Source organism: Marmota marmota, unplaced genomic scaffold (assembly GCF_001458135.2).
Source record: "Marmota marmota marmota unplaced genomic scaffold, marMar, whole genome shotgun sequence".
In the NCBI taxonomy this organism is placed as follows: Eukaryota; Metazoa; Chordata; class Mammalia; order Rodentia; family Sciuridae; genus Marmota; species Marmota marmota.
The window spans coordinates 60168521-60179018 of NW_026000174.1; the positions used below are offsets into that span (position 1 = coordinate 60168521).

Sequence of the window (10498 nt, forward strand, 5' to 3'; positions counted from 1 at the left end):
CTCCGCCGCCGCTACCGCCGTCACCGCGGGACCGAGCCAGTGCGAGCCCCACGGGGCCCCGCCTCTATCCCCGCCCAGGAGCACGCCCCCAAAGCTTCGTGAATATTCATGAGCCGGCGGAAACCCGAAGAGAAGCCAGTGCTGAATTCGTCCCACCGTATGCAAGCACAGCCCAGTACTCAATTATTCATGACCTTGCAAATGAGGGGCCCGTCCCAGGCTCAGACTCGGGAGAAACTGACGCAATTTACCCAAGCGCCACCGAGATGAATGCCTAGAGAGACTTCCTCGGACGGCCCTTCTTCAGGCCCTGCCGCCTGCAGTGATTGCGGCACCATAGAGCCGCGGTCAGCAAGAAGGTAGCCGTTGGCGGACTGGAGAGGCTTCCTGTTACAACCACCTGAGTCTTCCTGGGAACGTGGGCAACGTGGCCGCCCCACGTGGATAAATTCAGATTTAGAGCCAGAATGAGGAAGTGTGACAGCTCTGCTTTCCCGTTTGTGCTCGCTCGTTCTCTCTTTACCTCCTTCTCAGATACAGATTCTTCCCGGCCTGAAATGTAACCCTCTTCCTCCCTAAGAACAAAAGCTTCACACATACTCCACACCTTCCCTGCATCGAGTGCGCGCGCGCGCGCGCGCACACACACACACATACACATAAACACACACACACACACACAATCATTTAGCCTCCCCAACTATCCAGGCTCAAGTTTCCACTCCCCTGGCTGCAGGGAAGACAGTCAATCCTGATTCTATTATCTAAAACCCTGGAAGACCCTTGACTCATAGGTGATTAAGAACGGAGCTAAGAGCTGCCTCCCCTTAGCTGAGCTAATGGAGTGGAACTATAAGAGAGTTCCTAATCAGATCAGGGCTCACTTCTCGACTCTCAGGTGGCTATCCAGGCAAAAAACAGTGAAAACCAATGCTTGTCCAGCCGGGAACAGAACAGTATGTACCTGGAGACCTGCTTCCCGGCTGGCCAGGAGGGCGTGGGTAAACAAAACACCACCATAAAAAGTGAGAATGGGGCTAGAAAGAAGGCATAAGGACATGACTTCCAAAGTCAGTTCCCTTTATTAAATGTTGATTTCACAGACCAGAAATACAAAATAAAAGTAGAAATAGGCCCCAGTTAGGAGCTACAGGCCTGACCTCACAAGACCCCTGCTGCAGCAACTCAACAGGGCAAGCAGCAGCTACATCCCTAAGGTTGGGAAAAGTAGGACGAGGATCTGGACCTTGCACTGCCCTGCCTCCCAACCAGTCTCCCCAAGTTACAAGGAGCCATCATTGTGAAGCAGCAATGTTAAGATGCCTCCCTCACTGCCCCAGCAAAGTGCATGCCACCAGGAGAGCTTGTTCAGATGGCACAGAATCCAAGGACTACATGTCATGTGAGTAGAAACTTGTACCAGAATATGGGTAGGAGCTGGGGGTATGACAGGGCAAGCACAGAGAGAGATTTTCCTCCTCTCTACTCATCGGAGCCTGATGCCGAGTCCTCTGAGCTGGGAGGAGTACTGGCCAGTTCTTCTTCAGAATCCTGAAAGTCAAAAGTCTCTTAAGCAGAAAGGTATATACAGAGGAGTCCTGGCTGCCCTCTCAGTCACTTTTCAATGGCAAAGGGCCCCTAAGTCCTATCCCCTCCCTACAACCAGAACCCACCTTCAGAATCTCAGAAGTCCACCAATCCATTCCAGCTCCAACGGGTAAGTCTTGTACCAACCACAGCCCACCCACCAGTCCACAGACTCTCACCTGCCTCACCCTTCCCACCCCGCAGCCCCACACTCCTGGCGTACCTCGCTCCGCCGCCTCTTCTTTTTGCTCTTGTTCTCTCCAGAAGAGCTCTCATCACTGGACACAAATTCTTTACTCTTGAAACTCTCACTTAGCTGCCTTGATGCTGACTTGGATGATGAGCCCCTAGAGGGTGTAGATTTCTTTTCCATCTTTACTTTTACTTTTTTCTTCTTCTTTGACTTATCCCTATATTAGCAAGAGGGAAAAGGAGTTGGACCTTCAGGTTCCTGGCACTGTCATGGAGGCCAAACCTCTCCCAGCCTTAACAAGGTCCCTCCCAGTCCCTGTCATTCTGTTCTTTTCACTGTCTGCCCCAACAGAGAGTATCATAAGTGAATACAATAAAACAGTCAGGGGTTAAGCCAGGCATGGTGGCCCAAGACTGTAATCTCAAGAGACTTCGGAGGCTGAGGCAGGAGGATCACAAATTACAGATCAGCCTCAGCAACTTAATAAGGCCCTAAGCAACTTCGCAAGACCCTGTCTCAAAAAATAAAAAGGCCAGAGATGTGGCTCAGTGGTAAAGTGCCCCTGGATTCAACCCTTGGTACAAAAAAAAAAAAAAAATCAGGGGTTATAACCTGAAGCAGCCCCATATACAAAACTTATCTGACATCTCCTGCTTTATCTTTAAAAATCCATGTGAATTTTATATTAGGATCTACAATAATTTTCCTAAATTCTCCCATACCTTTGAATAAAACTGACTCTCCAGGAAAATGGGCCATTTTATCCAGTGATTTCAAATCCCTATATATCGCCCACATTTAAGAAACTCTCTCTGCTCTGCCTTAGCTGTCTACCATCTTTTAACATCCAACACTCACCTCTTAGAAGACTCGCCTCGGCCTCCCTCATATTCTTTCATAGCTTTTTCATATTCCCTCCTAGCATCCTCAGCCTTCCGGTCCCACTCCTGTCACACACACATACACACGTAAGACTGAAGAATGAGACCTCATCCCAGGTGCAAGGAAAATCTATAAATCTATACAGAAAAGTTTCACCAATGGCTCACCCTGCCCCCTCCATCAGTAAAACACCCCGATCCAAGAAAGCCCTTCTTGGCAGCCGATGAGGTTCACCAGCTCTTCTCTGCTGCCCCTCACCTCTTTCTTCTCTTTGGACATCCCCTTCCAGATTTCGCCTGCCTTCTTAGAGAGATCTGTGATACTGATGCCAGGATGGTCTGACTTTATCTTCTCTCTGCTGGCATTGAGCCACAGCATGTATGCAGACATGGGTCTCTTGGGGGCACTGGGGTCTTTGCCCTTCTTCATCTACGTAACAAAGAACCCAAATGCCATTAGCCAGCTGTTTCCCACAGACACCCCACAGTCTTCCAAATAATTTCTTTGGATCACCTAACTTGGTGGGGAAACGGAGGAAGAACTAAATAGTATCAGGCTAGACTGAAAGGTCCTAAGGGCAGGGATCATGTCCTCTTCCTCTAGCTCAGTAGGGGATCTGGAAACACAAGTAGCCTGTCTCCACTTCAGATCTTCCAGAAGCTAATTATCTCAGGACCAGAGAGAAAAATTACCAAGAAAACCCTCAAGGCCATAATCGCTGGCTAGAAATAACAACCCCGGGACGGTGAATCAACACATTTTTCTATGGTGGACAGAAAGTAGAATGGACACACAGGCACACACACACTTCTATCTAGAGGAGAATCTGCACCTCCATGGGCTTCTTTCGGCTCTTGCGATCCTTGGCCATCTTGGCCCTTTTGAGCTGTTTCCGCTTCTTCTCGTCCCGGTCACTGTCACCCTCATTACTCGAGGAGCTGGCGGAGGCATTACTGTCAAACCTGCCAGAGAGTGGGGCTTAGACTCTGAGTGGGAGAACAGGACCTAGAGACCTTAGGAGGAAATGGAATCCAAAGACCTGCCCAGAAAGCAGCAAGGGAAAAAGACCAGAGGACAGCCTGCACCACCAGTCCCCAACTCTGCCTCCTGCCCATCTCCTCTCCAGACTTCACCACCACAATGGGTTATTTACTGAATCACATGAACCAATAAACTCCAGCCCTCTCCTTGGTCATCATATCCTAATCCAGGCAGAACTCCTTCCCATGCCCAAGTACAGAAATACTATCAGGCTTGCCCAGAACGTGCCAAATACACTTTCCCACTTCCTTTGGGCTAATCATCTGAGTTTACCCTGCAGTCTTTTCTGATAAAGAACACCAAAAGGGAGGAAACCCACCCAGCACATACCCACAAAACTGACAGTCTTAGCTGATACACTGCAACTCCTCAGAAAAAGGAACTACCTGACCTGTTTTCTGCTGAAGTTTTTTCGTAAGCATGTGGGCAAGCACACTGAGTGGACTCCTGGAGGGTGTTTTCATTTGTTTTTGTTTTTGCTGCCCAGTACTAATTCCTTTTGGGAACTATCTGGCCTTCACTCAGGAGGGGCTAACCCCATCCACAGGCTCTATAGGTGGTTACATGGCTGAGTTCCAGCTCATCAAAGACCTGCACATCCTAATGGTTCAGATTCAGGAAAGGGCAGGTGATTACACCATTCATTTTGCTATTCACTGAAAGAAGTATTTCTAGGATTAAGCCCAGACATCTCAGGGTAATTTGGCCCCGAATGGGGCAAACCTGTCTAATTATAATAAGGAAATCACCTAAGCTTAGTGTTGCACACCTGTAACCCCAGCTACTTGAGAGTCTGAGGCAGAAAGACTGCAAGTTTGAGGCCAGCCTTGGCAACTTAGGGAGACCCTGCCTCAAAAGGAAAATTTTTTAAAAGGGCTGGGGATAGAGCTCAGTGGTAAAGTACTTGCCTAGCTTGCGTGACTCTCTGGGTTTGATCCCAGTTACAATCAATCAGTCGATCAATACGATAGATAAGGGAATCAGAAACAAGAGATTCCCCACCAACTTTTGAACACCTAAATTCAGTAGTCTAAAGCCAGTTCTATCCCCTGAACTCTTCAGTTACAACAACTTCTAAAAATCTCTTTTATGCCAGTTAGTTGTACTTCTGACAATCACAATCAAAATTTTGACCAATTTAGCAGAGGGGTATGGCTGCCATTGATAGTGAGGAAAGCAAGACTCCGTGGGAACTGCCGGCAGCGGGCGCACACTGCCCTCATCCACTCTGTTCTCTCCCCACTGCACTTTCTGGCTTAAAACATGATGTGCACTAACAAAGTCCTTGGCCCTTGAAGAAATGTTTGCTATATCACCTCATTAGAGGTCTCACTTTTCCACCCTGGGTCAGTGGCTAGTGCTGAGAGATGAGAAATGTCCAGAAATCTTCTGGTCCCTTAAGCTTATAGGGCACCTCCTCACCCCCATGAGCTACAATCAACACTCACTCCTCTGCCACGTCTTCCTCCTCTTCACCTGGGTTGAATGACTCATCTAAAAAAGAAAACAAGATGCATCAGCTTCTGCCTGGGTGAAAACCCCACCCCTTTACCCAGACACCCAGCTCTGCCAAAGGGTGAGTCTAGGCCAGGCCAGAGAGAGGACAGTCTGACTGCCCTGCTGCCCAGCACCGAGGCTAGCCCACCAGTTTCCTCTCCCGAGTCATCGCTGCTGTCGTTGGCATTCTCTTCCCGGATCTTGCCCTCCTCCTTCATCCTCTCCAAGTAGGCATCGTGCTGATCTTCATCAGAGTCGGCATAGTCATCGTAGCTTGGGTTCATGCCCTGGCCAGGGAAGCCATGGGAGTGAGGGCCATTGCCCTCCTGCCAAACCTCTGCACTCAGAAGCACTCCCCAGTGCCTGTGAGATCAGAGCAGAAGCTCCCAGAAGACCCTGGAGCTAGGTCATTCACACACAGTCAACGTGCAAGGCCTATGCCCAGGTTTGCCTGCCACACCAATTAGTCCAAGCCCCTCCCTCTCCATGCCCCACACAGAGCTCCTGAGGGGCTGCACAGACTAATCTAAGGCCATGCAGAGAAAACCTGCACCAGAAGGGGGAAAGGGTCACACGCACCTCTTTTTTCTATAAGGGTAAGAAGAGAAGAGAGAGTGAAAAAGAAGCCAAGAAATCTCTGCTCCTTTCTCCCCTACAGAAAGAACAGGAGAGAGGCTCATCCTTCCCAGACAGAAATACCTCTTTCAATCCTCGGTTTTTGATGTTGAGCTTTTTTGCATTGACAAAATCAAACAGCTTTCCATACTCCTCCCTGTGGGGGGGAGAACAGTGTTACCAGATGGCAAGGACCAACTCAGGGGTGGACTAAATGATGTTGACACCCAAGGGCCAGGGCCAGATGGTAGGGCTGGCGCTCTCAACCACACCATCCAACCCAACTGCTCAGAACCCCCAGAGGACAGCAGGAAGAAAGGTCAGGCACTGGTCCTAAAAAAGGAACCTGTACAACCCTTAGCAGTTCTGGGGAAGGAAAAGCAGGGAGGGGTGTACCTAGTCACCGAATATGAACAGAGCAGGAGGAGTGTTGGGGAAGGGACATTCTCATCTTTTTACTCATCTGTATTTCACTTCATAGGGTTATTATGAGGATTAAACATGAAGATGTCTGTAAAATGCTCAGCCCACTGTAAGCACTCAATAAACATTAGCTGCTGTGTTCCCGGGCACAAAGCTCATTCCAGGAAAGAGACAGATAACATTTCCACTGTCGGGGGAGGCTAGAGAAGAAAAAAGGCTAGTACCCAACACACACAGCTTTTATCATATGGAAAATAACTTTTCTAAAAACATAAAAAAAGCAATGGAGAGGCTTCTAAACTGAGTACTTGAAGGACCAAATCCCAGGAAAGCAAAAGAAAATTCTGCTTAAAGCTTGCAAAGTCAAAGTCACCGGCCTAAAAAGAACCCCAGGCCCTGACAAGACTTCCCAGTTGAAACTACGTCAGGATCAGAATACCCAGGAGGTTAACTGAAGGAGGATCTCACCTCTCAATGCTGCTGAAGGTGTACTGAGTGCCCTGCTTGGTCTCAATTTCAAAGTCAAAAGAGCGAGTGGTGGTGGTGCCACGGGCAAAGTTGACAAAGGATATCTCATCGAAGCGGATGTGCACGGGTGGCTTGTGGACATAGATGAACCCCCGCTCCAGCGGGTACAACAGTCCTGAGCTCGCCTTATAAGAGCAGGTGATGCACTGGGCCCCCGAGTGCCTGGGAGGATACCAGAAGCCTCATCAGTGCCTACCTCAGCAGAGCCAGAGAGCAGCAGGACACATGCTCAGCCCTCAACTGAGCAAATCTCACCACACTGCTCAGAAGGAAGCACTGACAAGGATCTATTCAGGGCTCCAACAGATTTCATTCCCTTCTCAGGAGGGGATTACCCAGGAGATATGGCATTCCCCAGCCTCACTCCCAGCAGGCCAGGATCCCAAGCTTGCACTCTCACCCTTGGAAGTTGCCTGGGACTGTGATCTTGCGGTTCACCAGTGCTTTCATGACCCGGCTGACCATCTCGTAGAGTGATCCTGACATGTTCTTGGTGAGTCGCCCCTCAAAGCGCTTCTCTACCTCTTCCCTACAGAGCAAGGTGAGATGGTTAAGCACAATTGCTTTCTAATGGCATACCTGTCTCCTGCCTGGACAGTGGCAGGAAATGAGTTCAGGCAAACACTTACTCATTCATATTGAGCGTCAAGGAAATGTCCTCATCCTTAGAGAAGAGGAGGATCAGGAAGTGGTAACGGGTTTGGCCCTGCTTGATGGGGGGATCCAGGCTGATCTGATAAGGAAGAGAGGACAAGCTTAAGGACCAAACTTCAGATGAACTTGCTATTCACCAATACAGAACTCTGAACAACACTGAGACATCTACTGAAGACACAGGCAAAAACCAGGACCATTTACTCCAGAGGTTTCTGCTTACCACAAAAAACATCTGGCGTTGGTCCTTGTGGGGCAACAAAAAGAGGCGTAGTACAGTGGTATAGGGGATCTTGTAGTCAAAGGTCTTGCCATGCAGGTGCAGAAAGGTAGGGTAGATCCGGATGTCATAACGACCACGGGGAGTCAGACACTGTAGCTCCCGGAAAATGCAGATGGCATCTCCAGTAGCCTGAATTACATCTGCCTTCGAGAGCACATTCTGGGCAAAGGCCTGCAAAAGCACATACCAGTAATCAGGCAGTAGATCACTGCTACAAGGCCAGCCAGCCAAGTCCTCAGCATCATCTGCCACCAAGGCAACCAAGGAAGGCCTCACCTCAACAGGGTCCACACCATCTTCCTGAGTGGGAGGGACATAGAAGCGCACCTCCATGAGAGAGACCTCTGCATCATCATTCTGGTGGAATTCCAGTGTCACCTCATTCTTGCCTGTAGTACACTGGGACACATTGCTGAGGGGTATCTCAAAGACCGGCTGGTCACCAATGTCAAAGGAAAGTAGCTGCCCTGTGAGGAAAAAGCTTATCAAGCCACAAGCCACTGCCCTTGAGTATACATAAATAATGTTCCCAGCAAACTAAGTTTCATGAGGACAGGATACTCAGGCTATTTTGCTCATATTGTACCTGCAAGACCAGGCACAGTGCTCGATTATACAACACAGACTCAATAAATACATAATAAAGACACAAAATGATAGAAAATCAGAGATAGTGGTAGCAGAAAGACAACAAAATAAGTGAAAAGCTGAAACCCTTCATGCTGCCTTCTCCCCGAAACCTCAGTCTTCCTTAGGACTCACCACCAAACTTCACTGTCCCCCAATTCCAGCCCTTCACACACAGATCCTTCTCCATTAGTTCAAGGCGATAGTGAGTTTTGAAGAAATCAGAAAGTTTCTCAAACTCCTGTGTTTGGAGGGGAGAAAACACAAACCTAGTAAACCCTGGTGGCCTTAACACAAGTTCAACATCCCAGGATTATCTATTTCAGAAAAACTGCCCCAATATATCCTTTATCAGAAATCCATGCTAACTCAGTGTCTCAATTCTGAAATCATTGAAAAGATTACTTGAAGAGATGGATCCTGGGAAGTAGACCTCAGGCCAGGGGAGGAGTAAAGGAACTGACATTTCTGGATATGGGTCTCACAGTGCTAAGTTTTTAAACACTGTATAGGTATTGTTTTAATAAAAGTGGAAGTTAAAAACCTTTAAGTTTGTAACTAAAGCAGTTCAAAAAGGAACAAAACCAAATAAGAGCAACAAGCTAAGATTCTGAACGTGGATAAAAACAAGCAGAAACCATTATCTAAATTAAGATAGCAGAAAATATTCTAGAGTCCAGGCACAAAGAGTCTTGCAGGCCTTCAGTACTCAAAGCAAAACACTGATTGTTTGAAGGCTTCACAGCCCTACTCCATGGAGGCCAAACCAGCCAGTGACATAGTTATCAGCTGAAGAAACACCAACTTTTTCTAAAGGTTTAAAAATAAACAAGACGGCACAATAAAATTGTGGGTGAAAGGCATCAGGACTTCTCACCGATTCTCGGAAGCCATCATACTTGTACACATGGCCATTCTTTGTGAGGAGTTTCAGTCCATGTCCCAGAGCTACGCGGCGCCAGATACCCTCTGTCAACTCCCCAGCCTGGATGTTGTCCACTTTGCCAGTCTTGCTGTTCTTGAAGATGATACCCTGGCGGCTCAGCCTTAGCCGACCATCATTCTATCAGAGGAATAGGCCAAATGCAGGAGGATATACACACAGGATATGTTGGGTACCTAGTTCTACCCTACACCCATTCAGGCTGCAGGGGACTGACCAGATTATCAATGGAGGGAATGTCAGGGGATAGCTATAATAGCCAGGGACACTAAGAAGAGACAAGTGGTCAGGAAGTATGGACTTTAAATCTGGCTCTGACATCCAGAATCCTTGTAGGTTCTCAGTTTGCAACATAGGGATTTAGGACTGAACAGCATACACTTTCCCTTCAAATACCAAGGGCCTATAACTTTTGGGAGTCTTTCTCAGTATTGACTTTTGCTGGGGAAATACCAGACACACATTCTGAGTCTTCCTTTTCCAAAGTAATAACATCATCAACGCTAAGTTCTGTTAATGTGCAAAAACTTTCCCCTCCTTCTCTCTCTCTCCACCTGTATTAAGAGCCCAAGCCCTTCTCACCATGGAGCCTTTCACCTCCTGGTAGATGTCGTTGAACTCCAGGGTCTCTGCCATGTTGATCTGCCTGTGATGGCCTGGGCACAGAGCCCTAGGCTGCACAGGGAAATCGAATCAACTGGGAGCTGGGCCCCAACTCCTGGGTAGGTATGCAGATGCACAGCAGGCTGGAAATCTGAATTCAGGAGGAAGACAGGTGCTTGAAAGACATCACCTCATTCTGCTCACAGAAGGAGCCAGGTGGCAGCCCGCTTGGGATGTCTGGGATCTCTTCTGCCTGGGAACCTACAGGCGGGTTCTACAGTACTCCAGGGCCCAGGCCCAGCTCGGGCTGGAGAACCCGGCCTGAAGTGGCGCTTATATCCCAGCCAGAAACCCAATGGTGCAGCCCACCGGGAGCCATGGCAACGAGCAGAGGGACCCCAGAGGCTGCTCGGAGCCTGGACCCCCAACTCCCCGCAGAATGCAGAATTTCCCTCCCAGCGTTCCCACCACTCCGGGGCCCCAGACCCACGGTTCTCCCCTCCCCCTAAAATGGATTCGCCCGCTGCCCGCGGATTTGAACGCGGAACGGTCCATCTCGAGCGTCCCGCGGGGGAGCGGGGCCCGCGCCCTTCTGGGGCCCGGAGACAACGACCACCCACCT

At 49.0% G+C, this 10498-nt stretch overlaps 1 protein-coding gene across 1 annotated transcript; it reads right to left on the bottom strand.

The window, feature by feature from the left end:
• Positions 1-1063: 1063 nt before the first annotated feature.
• Positions 1064-10312, bottom strand: Ssrp1 (structure specific recognition protein 1). The gene is made up of 16 exons (XM_015477932.2): positions 9856-10312; positions 9208-9393; positions 8466-8571; positions 7980-8170; positions 7644-7874; positions 7396-7499; positions 7167-7295; positions 6707-6928; positions 5900-5972; positions 5349-5487; positions 5152-5197; positions 3495-3624; positions 2921-3091; positions 2639-2727; positions 1811-1997; positions 1064-1551 (listed from the first exon to the last, which is right to left on the bottom strand). Exons 1-16 carry the CDS (start codon positions 9907-9909, stop codon positions 1483-1485), a joined length of 2127 nt encoding a protein of 708 aa, XP_015333418.1. The 5' UTR covers positions 9910-10312; the 3' UTR covers positions 1064-1482.
• Positions 10313-10498: the final 186 nt, after the last annotated feature.